Source organism: Neolamprologus multifasciatus, chromosome 18 (assembly GCF_963576455.1).
Source record: "Neolamprologus multifasciatus chromosome 18, fNeoMul1.2, whole genome shotgun sequence".
NCBI classification, from domain to species: Eukaryota; Metazoa; Chordata; class Actinopteri; order Cichliformes; family Cichlidae; genus Neolamprologus; species Neolamprologus multifasciatus.
Genome location: NC_140456.1, coordinates 15,011,107 through 15,031,221, shown reverse-complemented (window position 1 = coordinate 15,031,221; position 20,115 = coordinate 15,011,107). Strand labels below are relative to the sequence as shown.

The 20,115-nt window shown below is 38.8% G+C and overlaps 1 protein-coding gene across 2 annotated transcripts in view; it reads left to right on the top strand.

The window, feature by feature from the left end:
- Positions 1–20,115, top strand: part of b4galt2 (UDP-Gal:betaGlcNAc beta 1,4- galactosyltransferase, polypeptide 2) — a 214,791-nt gene that overhangs the window by 151,547 nt on the left and 43,129 nt on the right. For both annotated transcript variants that reach the window (XR_014870507.1, XM_085139623.1), the window contains exon 5: positions 12,116–12,303. Coding sequence is in view for 1 of the 2 variants with exons in the window: in XM_085139623.1 (XP_084995749.1) it covers positions 12,116–12,303 (188 nt within the window). In the remaining variant the exon portion in view is untranslated. The remainder of the gene's footprint in view (positions 1–12,115; positions 12,304–20,115) is intronic.

Genomic DNA, 20,115 nt, shown 5'->3' with positions numbered 1-20,115 from the left:
CCATGCCACCTTAAAAGTCACTTAAATGACCTTTCTTCCCTGTGCTGGTATTGAGCAGTTCATCTTGCCACATGCCTGAATGTGTTGCTGCCATATGACTGGATGATTGAGTAGGTTGAGTATGTATAACTAATAAAGTGCCTAGTGAGTGTAGTAATTTGGATTGTCTAACAGCATGTTTTTACTGCAAATTTACAAAAAGTGTTTGTAGTGTGAGGACTAACAAGTGTGTTTGGCCTTTGTAACATTTTTAAGCTAATTAATTTTTCCAAAAATACAAAAAAAGATGAGTAAGCTCATGCTCATTCATTTTATTTCAGCATCATCACCCCTATCTTGAAATAGCAATAAATAATAACAATGTTAACTTTTTTTTTTTTACATCAAAGCAAGTCAATGTTCTTTTGTACACTTGCACTGTTTTTATATATATATTAAAAAAAATCAAACACACACACACAAATCACACATTAAGTGAGATAAAATGAATTCTCTGTACATCTCCTGTGGTTGCTCTTTCCCCGCACTGGTCGACTGGCCAAATAATAGGACACGAGTCCCCACCTCCGCGTCTGCAAAGGAGCCTGAAATCCTGTCACACTCACTTGCGTGCACATAGACATTCACAGGTTGTGCATGGACTTACACACACGTACCATTCAGAAACACCCACGTTAGGTCTGACGATCTGCTGACAGACATCCAGGCAGAGCACTGATTGTACCTTAATCCCTCTCCATGGCAACAACAATAGGTGCGTGTGCAATGACCAGGCCTAGGAGAAAGTTACAGTATATATTTGTCTTCATCACATACGCACACACATGTTCTCTCTCTCTCTTTCATAGAGGCAGCGGTACTGGATTTATCCGGTGATACTCAGATATGGCTGATAGGGTTAATTGGTTTTCCGAGGGCATGTAGGGGGAGAATGGCTGACACTGACCAGATTACTGCAGACACACCAGGGAAGACCTGCCAGAGACAGACAGAGCAAGGAGCCCGAGAAGAGTAGAGAGAAAATAAATGTAACTGATGACCCGAGAGCAGGAAGTGCAGGCAGTTGGAGAGGTGGAAGAAGATTTACCTTTCTCCCTTTAGAGCTCAGAAGTCAAATAGTGAATACAAGAGGCAGTGAAAGCTGTGAAGTTAAAGCAAAGTTTGAGGGCAAACAGAAGCTAAATTAGATTGGATATGGCAAATGTTAATTCCCTTAATTTCTTTTGTTGTTATTGTATTGCTGTTTTATATTGTATTTTTCTAACTGAAGGGCCTGAAGGCTTTTTAAATTAATTATCCTGCCACTTTATCTGAAACCATAATTTCACGCTGTATTGCATTGAGTTTGGATGCAAAGTGTTTGAATTATATTGCATCACTTAACTAAACAACTTTTCCCCATTAAAGGTGAATATCACTGATTTTATACTTTTTGGAGAATATTATGTGTTTATATGAATATAATACAGAAGTTAGATTTGACAACAGTCGTGCAGATCTAGAGTCCAGTCTGCAACCTCTTTGTAACCGCCAGTCTGGACTCCGTGAGTGTGAGTGGGTTGCTCGTGTGAGGAGTGTTTGGACAAGGAGCGGAGCAAGTGTGAAGAAGTGTGTTTCCCCCCTATTGATCCCCGGGACCCTGGTGTCCCCCCCCCCCCCCCTTCACGTGTACATAGCGCACCGGAGTGATTAATAAAGTGTTGTTGAACCGTGCTACCTCAGTCTGTGCCTGAGTCCGTCCACCACCGTGACAGTGACTGAGGCTTTAGCTGACTTCTTTTACCTACCCCTTATCTGTTTATAAGACTAATACTTCAACATTATAACTGTTATTAGTGTGACGTGCTATATGGTAAATGTCAGTTTACCATATATAGCAAACATAAATTCACAATATGAAAAACCTATTTCTGCTTTGCTGCATCTATTAAATGGGCTGCAATGCTCTTTGAAGGTTCATTAACTGGTTGCTCTGGATTTGTTTGGATCTGGTCATGTGATTCTTACCAGCAGGAGTTTGGAGATTGCCCAGTTGCTGTTTCATGTTGAAACTCCATCTACTTGCTGGCTAATGTTGTCTATTACCATCCTTGGTGCTTAGCTATTGAGATTTTATTGCATGTCATTCCCAGTTCCACTCTTGCTCCATTTCCTGCTGTCACACTATTAAAGAGAGGAAAGGTTCTTCCACAAAATTTTTTGAAAACGTACATTTAAATTGAATAAAAAAAAATTATTATTATAATTAAGGGTCATGTTATGTATTTATGTTAAAAAAAATATCAGACTTATATTATTCTTAGTGCAGCAGCTTTTTGACTGTTCAGCAGATAATGTCCTTATACAGACATGGTAGAGAAATTTATAGATCTTTAACCCTTTAAAACCGGTCAGAGCGGGCACGCTCTGTTTTGCATAACTAATTTTAAATCCCGGTAGCTCTGCAACCACGTGAGCTAGCGCAATAATTTTTTTTGCATATGAAACTGGAGGAGTTGTACTTACATCTTATGCCATCACAGTTTCCTTCCACATATAGCTTTGCAAAAACTGCATAAAAAGCACTTGCAGCAACAAAAACATAATATTCCAGAAACACGCTTTGCCGATCAGATCAGCTGTTCATAACACTTCCTATGTTGGAATAGAGGTCAGCGCGAACTTTTGCATGTCTGCATGACCTGCCCGAAACCGGAAGCGACGTCATTTTCGCGGAAAATGTAGGGGTTTTTTTTACCATATAGCCTCATGAGCCTATACTGGTGTTTTTAAAAGTTATCTTTGACTTTATGACTTTCTGTGTCGTTTCTGGGATGCTTAGGACTCATATTGCACTGCTGGAAATAGTTTATTTTGATGCATATGCTGCTTTTTTGCAAATTTGCAGTATAATATTTATTTTCGTTTTTCCTGCAGTATATAAAAATTGGTGTATTTCAAAAATAAAACTATGAAGACACTTAAAATAAATTTCCTGTGGTGGGAAACTATTTTGTGCAACTTTTTTGTATTTACAGTTTTGAGGGATAAGCCTCTTAAATTTCTCTAACTAGAAATATATGTTAAAAAAACAAAAACAATTTTCAATTTTTTTTGTAGTTTATTGCACTTTTTTGCAATTTATGTAATTACTATGCACTTAATGCAGACATATTATTAAAATCTGGTCTATAATGGTTGTATTGATGTATAGCAACTTGAAATGCTCCCAAAAATGGCTCCACAGCATGTAAAAATATAATATAAGCTCTGCCTGACTTGGTTCTATGGTAGGTCTTAAAGGGTTAAAGTACTGTGAAATTTCTGAAAGCAGCAACAAGTTCCTCAACTGAACGATGATATTGGACGTCTGAAAAATGTATTCTACCCTTACTGAAGCTAAAAAAGACTGCTGCCACGTCAAAGGACTAGAAATGTGTTAAGAATCAGGTGACTGTCATGAAGGAGTCTGACTTACTGAAAAGAATATGGTCTGATAAAATACAACAAGTTTTCATAATCTTAAATGTTAGAAAATGGTGTATGAAGGCATTTCACTACACAGGTTGAAGGATTTTAGGTGTGGATCCTATGCAGACATGCTAGCATAATAAAAGCATGTAGCCAAACTTGTCACGGCTGCAGCGGCAGTCGTATGGGGTTGAAGGAAAAAGGACCCAATCACAGGCTGACGATGCAATGAGTGAGCTTTATTTACCATCAAAATACAAAACAGAAACCAAAGCTAAGAACAAGAATTAACTTGAAACATAAGATAATAATCAAAACCAAAACCACTGAGTCCACAGGCTCAGGACCATGACAAAACTGGGATGATGCATGTAGCATGCTGATTGGTTAAAAGTGGCTTTGAACAGGAAAAGGAGTGACAGCTGAATTCCTCACAAAGAAGGAGGAGCTAAAAAAAAAACAAACGTAAAAAAAGCAGCATGAGAAGCACAGACAGTGACTACAGGGGACAGTTTTAATCCTGACACATACACAAAACATACACACACATCAGCTACACGTCACATACTTTTAGCGTGCACTAACCACAAATTGTATTAAGAGCTTGCACAAATGAACCACAGGGTCATTTTCTGGCACAGTAGTCATGAAAGTAGAGATCACATTCGATTGGTGGGTACACGCGGATTTCTAACAAGTGGGACAACTCAGAAGTGCACTGAGCTTTCAAGACACCTGGGATATAGCGACATGAATTTTTTATCAGAACTCCGACACCAGTGGTTTCTCACAATGACTGTTTTCTTCGGGTTTGTTGAAGTGATAAATTATCGATTTCACAAAAGTTGACAAAGCGCTGCAGGTGCTGAAAATCTCATCACTAAAGATTTTGATGCAAAGCGGCTTTTAGAGGCATTGTTAAAAATTGCTGGAATGTTTATTACTGTTGGTATTCCACATTGTTCCTTAAAGCATGTTTTGTTTTGCAATCATCCCCACCAGTAAGGACTGACTAGACACACAAATACTGCCTGTCGCGCACACGGGAACACACACACACACACACACACACACACACATTATAGGAAGCTGCCAACAACCACAACAGGCACCAGAGTTTCCTGCTGTCAGTCACTAAGCCTCTACAGTGAAGTGACTGGACACCTTGTCGCTAGATGATGAGTGTTTTCCTTTCAATTACCCCACCCATTTTTCCGGAGGCAGCCAGTGATTTACCCCAGCGGTTCACTTTCCCAGCTGCTCCTTTTATCCCAATCACATACCGTACAATAAGTAGCAGTCATCTCTGCAGAAGCTAGCTCGTCTATAATCTAGTATATGTGAACATCCTGTGTCCAGTTTACAGTTTGAAACTTTACTTTCTTTTGGTTTATTTTCACCTTCTTGTGGCCTACATCTGTAAAGATGCTCTATTTTATAGTATTATCATCAAGTAACTAAAACCACTAAGGAGATTACTGAAGGTACTAAAATTGGTTTAAGAACTGTCCAACGCATTATTAATGGATAGTGGTGAGCCACCAACATCATCATCGAATAAGAAATGTAGTCAACACAAATCTTGATTGACGAGAAAGAAAAGAAAAGTGAAGATGTTGTTACAATTAAAGTTACTAAAAGTATCCACTTTTGGTAAGATATGCAAAAATCCAAATATGACAGGATATAAAAGGAAATTAATCCAAATAAATCTCAAGCAACATTTTCAGAATGCAGTTTTCCATATTTACATTTCCACTCAAAATTTGACTGATTCAGTTCATTAGTTACATTTACACATTTAAATAAGTAATGAGTAAACACTGGCTCCTAAATGATGCTTCTAGTTATTTGTAAGTGAAGAGAGCATTTAAAAGTTTTGATTGTATAGCGATAGCTTCTCCTTGAGTGCACTTATTGCACATCACCATTGATCTGCCAGATTACTGTAATAATACACAAATGTCAGCACACAGCACTCTTTTGGCAATTACTCCACAATTACCACACAGCGAACTAAAAACCTTTTGTATGTACACAGTTTACTAAACGGTCAAGAGCTTCCCTGCAAAACAAAATCTGTCACAATGACCGCTACCTGCTTTGTTTTTAAGTTTATTTTTTAAAATGCGGTCGCAAGTGTCAGAAATAAGCACACATGCAAAACACAAAACTTCAGTCAGAGTTAGCAGATGTTTTCAAGCATCCAGACAGATGAAATTCTATCTTGGGAACTTCTTGTTTACTTTTTTTTTTCAATATTCCCTCCAAGTGTGAGCTGAAGAGGTCTCAGCAAACTGAAGAAAACTATTTTTGTGGCACACATACTTGTCACACTTGTCAGTAAACTCATTTACACAGGGCTGAGGCTGCATGCCCGCATGCATATGCACACTGTATTATGTAGAGCCTGATCAAAAATTAATGGAGCAGAAATGTCCTTGAAAGTTAAAAGATGCCTATGAATTTGCAAATGAGAAGCCAAAAATTGCTCTCCGCTAAATTGGAGTACCCTTTCTGCATTTCACCCTGTAATTTGTTGATTTGTCAAATATTCACACATGAATGGTTTCGCTGTCCCCTGTGGGCCACTGTAGGCAAATTGTGGCTGAACAGTCCTTTCCAGTGCATTCTGCATGAGAAAAAAAGACAGGTTTTGGTCAGAAAACAATAGCCTGAAGAGAAAACATGAAAATAAGGCCAGCAGTAGAGGAAAATACAGCATCAAGACAAAAAAAAAAAAACAAGAAACAATAAAAGCCCAAAAATGGAGCAGAAGGAGAAAGACTGCAGCATCTTTGTCTCACCATTTTTTAAAATTTTGAATATATGCAATAAAAAACACCTTCTAGGTATCTGTTCTTACTTCAGACATGTAAAATCTGCACCCATCAATCCCACTGCCTCTGTTTACCTGCAATGCTTAAGTGCCCTGTCCACTGTAACATGTGTCAGATTTACTTATTTACATCCTTCTGCAAACTCGCTTATGGCATGAAGTGATTAGGGAAGACATAGAGCACCATAAAGCGGCGTTGATGGGAGTTTCCCACACAGATGTCTTAATGAAAATAATAAACAGTGACCACAATAATGCTTAATGAGGTTAGGAGCACACAAAGAGGGGTGGACTTTTTGTAAAGATATATGAGCTGATCTGCTGGGAAAAACACAACAATGCCTGACAGCTCTTTGTGTTCTTTTGCACCTCTGTTAGAATCTCATTTAGTCTCCTAGAAAAAAATACCGGTGGTTACATTTTAAGAAAATTGCAGTTTCCAGCACAAAAAAAGGAGAATGCGTTTCTTAAATTTTAGCAGAAGCATATAATTTGAGAGAGACAGAAAAACGTAATTAAAACGAGCAAAAACACAAAACCACGGTATGAAACAAAACATGACATGTATCATGATACGTGACAAGCATGCAAAGAACTGGCAAATGTCCAAAATTTTCTAAACTTTGGGAAATAATTAATCCGTTTTTTTAAATTTTAAAACACCTACTTTCATCTCTTCCAAACACTGATCCTGCCTGTCTTCCCCTACGGCTCTGAAACCCAGACATTGACAAGTTTGAGGTGTTCTAAATGCACTGTCTACGACAAGTCCTTGGAGTTTCTATAAGTGATCACATGGGAAACAAAGTCACTGGAGACTGTTGCCAGCAGCAACCAACTGGCAGTGACCAAATACATCGTCAACTTCAGTGGTTTGTGCACCAGGCCAACTACCACACTAATTATAGCGTGCTCATTGGCACGTCAAACAAAAATGCCAAAGAAAACATGGACCAAACAGACTGGGGACAATTTAAAGGGCCAACAATTTGATCTCGAGCAAGCTACAACCAATGCCACTGATCGAAAGTCTTGGAAGAATGTCACTTAGAGAGCTTGACATCCTGCGGACCCACAATACACCACAGTCGACCACCTGGACCAGCTGCCAGCTAGGACCCAAAGAAGAAAAGAACATTTTAAAACGTCTGCATTAACTATGTCTATGGTTTTCTATGCTTAACTTAAGGATGTCAAATTGTGTCGATTCTTTTAATTACTGTGGTTACAAATTGAGAAATAAATTTAAAATGTAAACTTCTGATAAAACTCCACAATGTTTATCCTATTAATCAATCAAAATCCATACAGCGTTACTGCCATGGGCTACAGATGGAAAAGTTCCCAGCATCATTAAAGGGGCAAATGCTTGCCCCCTTAGACAGTCAGCATGGACTCTGTGTGTGTGCCTTCTCAGTGGAGAATTTACATTGCGATGCACCAGCTATGCATGCGCCCAGGCAGCTGACATCAAGGCGATTTCAAAGAAGTATGACAGGAATGACTACTCGGCCATCAGGTCTCCAGCTGTCTGTGTCAGCAACCAAGTATAAAGGCTCGAGGCATGTGAGACTGCACTAAGTGAAGTTTTTCCCCTCAAAGCCGAGACAAGGAATTGGGACAAAATAGCGCCCTGTTTTTATGCAGAACTGCATTTTTCTTACATAGCTCTGAGAGATATTTGCAGACACTTGAGATAACAAACAGCGGAAATATTGGAAAGTCAGGTTGTTTCCATGATGTTTAGGATTCTCGGGCAGCATCTTTGTACTGTGTAACAAATAATATGTGATATAATATTAAGTGTTGTAACAACTGGACACCAGACACCGAAAGAAAGATTCTGGTTTCTTTCTCACTTCACATGCACATTGTTTTCCTGCTCGTGTCCACACATCTGCAGTTACAAAGTTGACTTGAAATTGGGATGGCATCACATTTTAAAATTGCTTTTCTAGCCTCTGGGAAGGTCTAAAAGAATGTTAATGAACAAAAGAGTCACACTTTTATTATATCGTTTGGAGTTGCAGATGTCTTCTGCCAGTGTTGGTCTATGGGGAGAGATTGCTTTTTTCAGAGGAGGTTTGGAACTCAACGAGTCAACAGAGCGTTGGCGACTGTTAGGCACTCAGTGACCCTGCTCTTTAAATTTACACAGTCTGCTGCTTCATAGTTGAGTTGCTGTGGTTCCTAAGTGCTTCTGCTTTGTAATAATTCCACTTAGAGTTGATTGTGGAAAATCCAAGTGGGAGGAAATTTCACAAACCAACTTGTCACAATGGTGGGACTCAGTGAGCTCTTTAGATTGACCCGCTCTTTCACTAATGTTTGTTACGGCAGACCATGTGGCCAGGTGCTTCATTTTATACACCTGTGGTAGTGGGATTAGTGTGGCCTAATATTATTTTCTATACAGGGTGTGGTTGGTTGTAATTTGTCAGCTAGCTCTCATACTCTTAGTGAAATCAGTACTTGAAAAAATGCACAACAGTTACACAGAGCACACAAGCTGTTGTAGTATCATCTGTATTCTTGTTTCCACTCTTTTCCCCTTCATCACCAGCCTCTGATCTGTCTGCTGTTTGTTCCTGGGTTGTATTTTTTCTCTTCTGACCTCATACGATATGGTTCCGACCTAATAAACCCACTGTTGTTCAAAAACAGGCAGAAGCCCATTTTAGCTGATACTTGGAGCCCCGGTGGATTTGTGACAATAGATGTTTTGTGTGTGTTACCTGCACAGATGGATTATGCTTTCAAATCTGAGGTATTAGTGGGCTTACCACGGGGATTACGCTTTGTACTTGATTCACGGTTGGTTCGAACAGATAATGCACCGGCATAGAAACAAGAACGACAAAAAAATCGAAAACTGATCAGAAGTTTGGACAGACAGCAGATACATTAATCATCTCAAAGATTCACCTTGCTGTCAAAAGTAGGTGGTTTTCTCTTTTGGACAAGTATTGCGTGACTGCAGCAGATTTGTAACACTTTTTAATTTTTCTGCTACTTTATGTACACTTGGGCATTAATCCAGTATTGGAAGGCCTTTTTATGACATGAATGTGGAGTCTCATTAATATAAATTGATATTCTTGTCACATCTTGGAGACTTTGCATAAGGCTTCTTTAAAATACTCCCATTTTAATTTAAAATTGCAATTTTCTTATTTTTGTCAACTTGTTGCTGTAATGTTTAGTTAAAGCGAATTACTTATTTTATAGGTGTGTCTGTTACAGTCATTGTTTTTTTTGTTAATGCCAAAATTGCTATTACAGGCATAGCCCATCTCTTTAGCATCTTCAAATTGCTTATCTGTTGGCCCAGATAATAGACACCAGCCTTAGGAGAGAAAATCCTCCAGTTTAGAGCCACAAAATTCAGACAGTGATATTTGTCACTAAGCCATAATTAGGAAACAGTTTTTTTGATATATGGTTGTAATTTCTAGGGCATAAGGTTAATTTGATCTCATCCCTCTGTCTCTCTCAGAAATTATATTGGATCTTTTGCTTCCTGCCTGTATCAGGTTTTTGCATTTATGGCAGATGAAGTTGCTGACCCAACTAGAGATTTAATTGTTGCAGTAAAGGCTGTACTTGCTCCTGTTAAGAAAAAAAGGGCTCGAGGCAATTTGCTCTAAAATATATGTACTAGTTGTAAACTGAGCGTAAGGTAAGGGTTTCCCGAGGGGGAACCATCTTTATGACTCGGTCTCGTACACCAGTTACTGACAAAACAAATGGTTTGGATTTTGATATCCCCTTTTTGATGGCACATTTCTGTCTCCACTCCTTGATTCTTCTTCTTCACTGTAGTTCTCATGAAAGCTGCAAAAGAAAATAAATAAATAAATCCACAGCATTCTCGAGGTTGATGGACTGCCAAAGTGTCAAACAGTCTCAGGTTGCAGTAACTTCTCTTCTTGCTTTCTGACCTCCCTGCTGCTAAATAAAGGCTTGGACTTTACCAAGCTGTTGCAGAAGGGTTCTGCTGAGAGAGATATACAGTATCCTCTACACTATTGAACTGTCATATATATTAACCTCAACTAACTCACGCCGGTATGCTGCTGGGTAAGAATTTATCTTAGCCAAAGTGTTGAACCTGGGCCATGGATGTCTGAAAAATAAATGCACTTCACTGCAGCAGCAGGGTCTCTTAGGGTCAGTGAACACATCACTTCATTCTGTTTGTAGCATTAAATTCAGACTAACACTGCAGACACTAAGTATTGATGTTTAGTGATGCTCTCAGCATTACATGTGTTGATGAAAGGAAAAGAAAATTTCAGAAAGTGTTAAGAAATCAGGAAAAGTTGGGCAAAAAAAGTAGTTGATTGATCAACTGAATGGTCAGATTTATCTCTGAAGTATTGTGTCAGGTTTTTGCTAGATTTTTCCTTTTTCCTAAAGACATGACTTTCAGATAATTAGTTTCCTGTAAATAGCTTTTAGGGCTGTCACTTTGTTCTTTGTCCTCCCCTTTTCCAGTGTCCTCAAACTGTTTGAAGGACACACTGAACACCATGCAGAGATATTCCAGGTTTTTGGCAAATAGTTAAAAATAAACTTTCTGGTACAAAAATATTATTTCATGGTTGTCAAACCAATGTATTTGGCATTTTTTCATAAATTCAGCAAAAGAAATGTGAACAAATTATGCATGAGAGTGAAAAAGCAACCGATGTCTAAGGAAAAATGTTAAAAATAACTCTAAAAGTGCCTCAGAAAACCTGGAAAACTGTTGCACAAGACCAGTTTAAAACAACATATATGGCTTCTTGGAAGCAAAATATAAAGAATGGAATGACTCGGGACTTTTGCACAGTACTGCATTTTGATACATATGTTGCCAGTTTTCTCTTGTGTGTTGTTTTGAGCTTCACTTCCTCCCCCATCTCATTGTCTTCCCCGGTCTCATGCTACCTTTCTGTGTCAACTCCCCTATCACTTGACTATAAAAAGCCCTGGTTTGTGGCAGTGTTACTTCCTGTCTTGTTCCAGTTTATATTCTTTTCTGTAAAGTCCCTTTTGTCCCAGACTTTTGGGTTACTTCTTCTCGTTGCATCTTTGAGCTTTGTTTTTGGAGATCAGTTATTAAAGCTAGCTTTTTGTCGTGAACTATGTCTTCCACTTTCTACACTGTGTTTTTACTGTTGTATTTATCAACAGTAAAACCATTATTACTTCATATACACATTCACACATAGCTTGAATCAATTTCACCCAAGTGCAGCAGACAAAAATGAATATATATATATATATATATATATATATATATATATATATATATATATATATATATATATATATATATATATATATATATAAATGGAGTTTATCTTTTATCGCAAAAGCAGATGGGTTTTGCTGGTTCAGGCAAATGATCTTTCCTTGGGGTCAATAAACACATCAGCTCATAGTGGATTAATAGAAGAAAAACACCTTTGATTTGAGCCTGACCTCATTTGCTACAGCCTGATTCATTCTCTCTTTGTTTATGATAAAAGTGCCTGTAGCAGTTGTACATTCAGATGTGTTTTCATTTGTATAACATGTGAAAGACCAGATTTATAACTTCAGGGGCCTCTACTCCCACTTTAATATTGTTTTATAATACTGAAGAAAAATGAAAATGTCTTATTTTATATACGGCCTTCTTTTTGTTTCTCATTTCTATGACACGGTCATTTTAATAATGTACATTTGATCAGAAATTCACTGCTTGTTTTCCTGACATCGCATATCTTTGTATCCTTACGTGTTCAAAGTTTTTAGGTTCATGTCTTGATGTCAGATTCTCCTTTGTGTGTCTTGCAGTTGGGCGAGGACACTTTCAACCGTGCTAAGTTGTTGAACGTTGGTTACACGGAGGCTTTGAAGGATGCAGAGTATGACTGCTTCATCTTCAGTGATGTTGACCTGATCCCGATGGACGACCGCAACCTCTACCACTGCTACGACCAGCCGAGACATTTTGCCATCGCCATGGACAAGTTTGGCTTCAGGTGATGGAATGAGATCCAGTTTCACCACTCGTTTGTCTGAAACACTGACAGCCCACACATGCACACATATAAACACTGATGATACTCTAAAGGAATGTAAGACTGAAGGTTTTATTTTTCAGGTGGACTCTATACATGTCTTGCCAACTCCAATTATTGTTGTACATCATTCGTATATGCTGTAAATACATAGAATTTAAATCTGCTAGTTCCTGCCTAACAGAATTTCCCCTACAGCCTTTGTTCTGACAGACAATCGTGAAACAACAGTGTTTAATTTGAGTAAATCTCATTATACTTTGAATCCCTTGTCTGCAGCCTTAATTAGTATGAAAACTCACCACAGTTCACTGCTGCCAAGTTTGATCAGTTCATACTAACAAGAGCGCATGTTTCAGAGTGTAACTAACGAGTTTGGACGACAGCAAGTGAAGAGACCTTTGGTAACTGTGAAGCCTTTGTGCAAACTGAATTAGCCGGATTATCAAATGTTATTACTGAATTACTGTCTTATTTGCCATCGTTACTTTTAATTGAGTCATAATAAACAAAATATATGTGCTAAAAAATTGTTAGATTTTAGAAAAATATTTTCCTCGTGATAAATTAATAATTTAGTCTCAATTCCAAACTTATCGGGGTATAGCTTTTCTGCTTAGCCTCCTCTTGTCTAATCACACAATTAATATTTTTGGTTTTTGGTGTTTCTGTTACATAAAATAAGGAAATTATCAATGATTATCATTCAGTGTATAAAATCTAATCAGTATCTTATAGAACTTTATGATAATGCAGAGATAAAACAATCATCAGGTATTGTAGGATGAGGACCCAAATGCAGACTCCAAGACAACAACATAGTCCCAACAAAAAAAAACTCAGCTAACTCAAATAAGCCCAGGAAGTCAAAGAGTGAGGACACATGGGAAGTTTAACGGACTCTGTGGCAAAGACTTGGAGGAAAGACATGACTATTTATACACATAAGGTTTTCAGGGAAATGGAGACACAACAGACTCACATTGAAACCAACGAAAAAACCTTTCACATAAAAAAGGTCATATTTAAAGGTGTATGTTTAAGTAAAGGTTTATACTCTAAATAGGTTCATGTATTTCCTTAGCAGTTTATTCAACTTCAGCTCCAGTTATGCAGGTCTTTAACTGGTCTGGTCTGAAACCATAGACAACCACAGGTCACTAGACAAAAAGGTGTATTTCATGACTGGTTGGTGAGTGGCTGCTAAAGGTTGTTGGCACTACCTACAAGTAGGTGAAATTCATTGCTCGAGGTATATAGTGTTGTGCTGACTTCTTGCAATTGCTTTGCTCACTAACAGATTGTTGTGGTCACCTACCCTGTGTACTTTGCAATCATTATCCCACTGCTTGCCAAGCGGTAGACAACCTGTGAGACACAAATGAGAAAAAGAAAGAGTTCACCTTCAAACTAACACATTTCAGAATATGTAAGTTTTACTTTGAAGGCAAATACTCTGAAAAAGTGCATTGCACAAGTTTCACTATCATATGTAGAATAGTTGACAAGTGTTTGCAGATAAGTTGGTGTCTTCCATGTAAACTCCTTCCTACATGGCTGGGGGATAGGAAAGGGAGAAAGATGAAGGAAAAGAAAACCAAAGGGGAAGAGGGACAGTGAGAAAGGACACTTAAAAAGAATGTGCAAACTCCTGGAAACTATTGTAGGCTGCTCGCAACCAATGCAATCAGCTCCCAAGAACTGCCAGCAATCTGTAGCAACTACTTGCTAACCAGTTGGAGAACATACATTTACCATAGTTATCAAAGGTTAACAGGGGTGCAAACAAGTCTGTAGGCCTGTGTGACTAGGGCCTATGTGTTTTGGGGGGACTGGAGCCAGCTGTCATAAGACAGAACGCAGGTAAACCTAGGACAGGTCACTTGCTCAGTTAGAATTACTGAATAATCCAACCGATGTGTTTCATTGGGCTCTACGTTTCTAATTTCTAATGCAGGATAACCCAAAGAGGTCCAGAGCCCTGAATGGTTGGGTCCTGTCTAAGCATCTTTTTGCATAATGACACCACACCTGCCCTCAATTATCTAAAAGCACAGGAAGTATTGATGAATACTCTAAACATGGCCAGTGATGTGACCTGGCCATCCAAAAGCTGTCAGTCCACAAGAGTTATCCTACTGAAAACCCTCAGGGGCTCCTGCAGGTCCCTGATATAGTGCTCAATAAGCTAATGCTATCTGGCAACAAATACAATGCAGGTGGTAAGAAGGGCTGAAGCTTACATTTCTTAATAGCAATTAATCAGTAAAGACTTAAAATGGTTTCATCAGGTTTTTTTAGCTGCTCTGAAATAAAGAAAAGGGCATACAGTGAAAGGACAGCCTGGAGGTGAGAGTGACTGGAAGGTCAGAGAATTGATTGTGGTTAATTACTTATGTTAAAATGAGATCGTTGAAAAAAACTGATTCCAAGGTCAGCGTGGTCTGAATTAGCCTATCAACTCATTTGTTCAGTACTTCAAATTTAAGCATCTAAAAAGTTCATAAACTTCCAAGCTGTGCAAGAAAAAAAATGCAGCAGACTCCAGTGACTTTTGAGCACATTTTTAAAGTGAGTACCTTTCAGTATTTTGGCCCCGTCATTTTATGAAGGCAACTTCAGTCATTTCAAAATGTAAAAGGAGCAGACGTTTCTGATAAATGGTGGAAATGGTAAAAACACTAACAGTGAAAGTCAGGTCACATTAAGTGCTACTCCATTACCTTAGCACCTCAAAACACCAAACAGCTCTCTGAGCAGAGTGTGTCACCTTGAAGTCCATTTCATAACTCTGACTTTTTCAAAAGTATTGCACAAATCATGTGCTAGAGCTTCAAGAAAAAGGTTCAGAGGTTCTTTAAGCTTTTTCATATTTCTACATAACATGATCTGACATATCAGAGTTTCACTAAATTCTTTAGGTAGAAAAAGAGAACCTGATTTAACAAATTTAAAAGTATATATAACAATTTTATGTGACCCTGTGCATTTTATATCGGATCAAAACTGCAAGCCTTTATTAAGGTTGATTAAATGCAAAACAGTAAATTCAGAAAAAGACGCAAACAAAGTCCAAAAGAAATACAGAACACTAGGTATTCAAGGAATAACTAAGGTTGCCAGACAGGAACAGACTACAAAAACAAATACACAGTATAACACAACCATGAACTGAGGCCTGAAATACAGACATGAGGTAATCGGGGGACACAGGTAGTGATGATGAGACACAGCTGAAACTTTCTTGTCTCTAAACAAGACAAAGAAGTAAAACTAAATATAAGAGACAAATTACTTATAGAAAGGGAATACAGAATACACAGAATATAGAAAACTTGACACAAGACAGGGAACAAGAGCTCATAGAAGACGGACTGTAACTAAGACTCAAAGCCTAATGGGAACTGATCGCACACGATACTGGGAAATACTGGAACAATCAATACCTAGAAATAAGAAACCATAAATGCCAGTGAATAAAAGAAAAGAAAAGCCTGAGGAACGGCTAAACTCAACTACAAATAGCAAGGGCAGCTAAGAGCTAGAGGTAAATGCTAAGGAAAACAACGAGATACATTATAAGAAATAAGCTTACAAGGAATCAGACAGAATATATTTAATAATAACTCCAAAAACCCTGGACCATGACACAGGTGCCGTTTCCTCACATGAAGTGTGGAATGTCACTTCACTATCTCTTGAAATGAATTGCTGTTATAATTCCAAATTAATTTCTAATTAATTTCCCTTTGATGAGCTGTGGCTCTCTCGTTTAGCTCTTCATTTTTAAAGCTGGTGGACTCATGAATTGTAAGACAGCCCTTTAATTAGTCAGAAATTACCCTGGGTTCCTTAGTGACATTGCAGATTATTATTATACACCTTGCCTGTGGGATCTTTGTTGGTTGACCCTCCTGTGTCGGGTTTTTCAGATTCATTCATTTGCAAAAAGTTTGTCTGATTGTAGATCGGTGGATTCCAAACATCTTTTAGATAGTTTTGTAAACTTTCCCAGGTTCCTGAGCATTAACAGCTCTTTTTAGGTGGCCTCATTTGCACCATTCAGGCTCAGGCGTCGTAATAGATCTGTATTTCACAAGCATCTGATTGCCTTTCCATAGATGAAGACACTGTTTTTGTTTCCAAATTAATGCTGATTCCAAAGTTTACATAGTTTCCCCCACTCACAGATGAGCAAAATTGGGTCTATTGACTTCATCCAAGAAAACATTTATTTATTTAAATTTTAGTTGTTCTTGGTCTCACCTCATTGGATGACGTTTTAGTTTATATTTATGCAGAAATATGGAAAACCTCACAAACCTTTTTTTGTGGATGGGAACATTATGAATGTGGTCCAGTATATTTAAATAAACTACAATTATGCTTGTTTATTTAAATGCGCTGATCTAATCCTGAAGGTTTATTAGGACACTTATTTCAGGACAACTTCACATATTCAAGGTATTTGAACATTAGTTTTACAACTTTAATATTTCTCCCTAACATTAATTAGTAATTACTGAATAATGAACTCGGATGCACAGTGGTACACAGCACAACGAGGGGATCCTGGGTTTGAATTCATTGGACAGTTGACCCCTTCTGTATGGAGTTGCATGTTTTGTGTGGGGTTACTGCTCCCGCAGTGTAAAGACATGCATGCTCAGTTAATTGGTGGCTCTAAATTGGCTGTAGATGTGTATATGAGCATGAACTGTTGCCTTTCTGTCTGTGTTAGCCTGAAATGGGGTACACACTGGACAAGCTACCATCTTTTATCCTATGAGAGTTGAAATAGGCTTTTGCACCCTTTTAACGTGAAGTGGTTAAGAAAATGTATGAATGGGTTTTTGCGTGATGAGAAAACTTTCAGAATTTTAAATTTTTCATTTTGAACTTTGCTTAAACCACTTCTCCCAGAGTATTAAAAGACTAGTTTATAATGAACTTGGCTTCATGGATATGTTGTGTAAGGATTCAGCAGACTGACTGCCTGCCTCTCAGTGTAATGTAGAGAGCCCGAGTGCTGTGGATCAGAGCGAGAAGAAGCTCAGGTCAGACAAGGAGTCTGGAGTTTTTGAAGTAATTAGAAAAACATTTATGGCCTTTTGAGAGAATCGCCTTGACTGAGCTCTGATTACTGATGTGTGTTTCTGCATGTTTTCATGTCACAGTCCCAGAGTCATTGGTACGCAGACGTGTTGTGTTTACTGCCACTGAAGAGGAATTAATCTCGTTCATTTACAATGTCATTTTCCCGTCGGCACTCATTAGGCTTGCTAATGCTAACACAACCAGCAGCACTGTGCGACCGACCGGGCCCGACACGATCAGCTGGTGTTTTTCTTCTGGGGTGACAGCTGCTACCGTTTATGGGTGTCAGCATACGCCAAAGTCATACCTTTGTCGCCACGGTCAGTGAGGAGCTGAACAGAAAATGCTGTGTTGGCAAGAATCTATGCGATTATGTGTAAAGATCAAAGTAGGAGATTCCAAAGCAGAAGTGATGAGAGCCACTACAGGGTGAGGTATGGAAGAGGAAGGGGAGCGTATGGACTGGAAATAAGATGAGTGATTATGATGGAAGTAGGGAAGCCATACCGGCTGGAGTCTGCTGATGGTATCGTGTGAAGTTGTCGCTTCAGTGTAATTTAAAAAAGAATTGGCAGAACTGTCACCAGAGTTTTGTTGTCTTTGTAGGAAGATTTAATAAAAACTTCACTCCCCCAAACAAAACATGCAGTTCGGCTCTCGCTCACTCTGAACTTTTTGCTTTTCTTTTTCTTTTCCCTCAGCATGTGTCCTTTTTAAGCACACACACCTGACCATATTGTTGCTGGGACAACTTGTGTTGAAACATACGGTCTCATTAGTTTTCACTTGTCATCTTTCAACAGGGAGCTGTCATAAGTTTCACACACACACACACACACACACTGCCCTTTGGTTAGACTCCAGGCACCTGTCATGACATTTCCAACCAATGTCCGCTGGACTATTCTCATGTCTTTTGAGGAAAAATAAAACCCTGCTTGGCTCCTGTTGGGTCTGTGTTTCCACAAGCCCCGCTAGTTTAGAGACTTATTCCTCATGAAGAGCGGAAAACAAGACAGAACATCTTCAACCGGCTTGTTTTGGGTCAGAACCAGCTCTTGGAGCTCACGCTCCTCACCTAACTCCAGCCCCAAATCCTTAAAAGAGCTGCTTCCCTCACAGCTATTTATTGACAAACTGTTACAATACACATCACAGCACAAGCACCTCCCTCCGTAAAACCCCCTTTAGTTACAAAGACAAGGCACTATGTGTGTGTATGTGTAAGCACCTGTATGCATGTGCAAGAGTGTGTGTGTGTGTGTGTGTGTGTGCGTGTGTGTGCGTGTGTGTGTGTCATGGGGGTGCGTTTGTGTGACCTCCTGCTGACCAAAAGAGTCATAAAAGCAGGAAGCTTACAACACAAGAAACATGCCTTCCAGATAGGATGTATCTGTGGCTGGAGAGGTGGTCAGAGACAAAGGAATGTCTTGATCCTATAGATTGAACTCAGAGTTTACAAATTTAAGAAACACAATGACACATTCAACAATTAGACTTAACAGCTCCTCTATCAACTGTCTCCACACACACACACACATATAACAAACATACAAACAATGACTACTTTATTAGCTACAACTTCCTAGGTTTAAATTCTTCGAGGCATGAATTCAGCAAGGGGTAATTGAGATGATTTGAACTTTACGGCCATGGCATGCTATGTTGCCAGAAGCAGACATCAGAAGTTGGGTACACTGTGGTCATAAAGGGATGAAAATTGTCAGCAACAACACTCAGGCTGTGACGATGCTCAGCTGATATATATAATGCATTATCCTTTAGAAATCCAAAGTGTGCCAAGAAAATATCCACACACCATTACACCACCATTGAACCATTGATACAATTCAGATGGATCTATAGTTTTATGTGTTTTATACCTACCTCTGACTCCACCATCTGAATGTAGCAGCAGAAACTGAGCCTCAACAGACCACGCAACATTTGTACAATCCTCTGTTGTCTAATTTTGGTGAGACCCAGTCTTTTACTGCTGTAGCATATCTGCTTCAAGTTTCTACATGCTGTGCATTCAGACTTAAGTCTTCTTCGTACCTTGAGTTAATCTGTTCAAAACAATCGGGCCATGCTCTTCTGAAATCAATAAGGCATTTTCACCCAGAGACCCGCTGCTCACTGGACGTTTTCTCTTTTTCAAACCATTGTCTGCTAACACTAGAGATTGTTGTGTGGGAAACTCCCAGTAGATCAGCAGTTTCTGAAATACTCGGAGCAGCCTGTTTGCCACCAACCAGCACGCCACGTTCTAAGTCACTTAAATTACCTTTCTTCCCCCCATTCTCGAACTTCAGCAGGTTCTGTCTGTTTTGACCATCTCTATGTACCTAAATGCATTGTTGCTCCCATGTACACCTGCACAGGTGTACCTAATAAAGTGACCGGTGCCTCTAAAGCTATAACTAGCATTATAGCTAGAATCGCCATTAAAGAAGCTGCAGAGGTCTTTATTTGCAAGTATATTCTCACCCGTCTTTACATTCGGTCATTTCATGTTGCCTGAGTGGATTATATACGGATGCGGATTATCCACTTACTGTAAAAAGACTCCCATTAAATTATCCACTTAGAGACCATCTAAGACAAGACACGGTAAGAAAAGATCTCATAGCCTGAAACAAACTGAAAAGATTTTATTCAAATGTAAATTGCGTC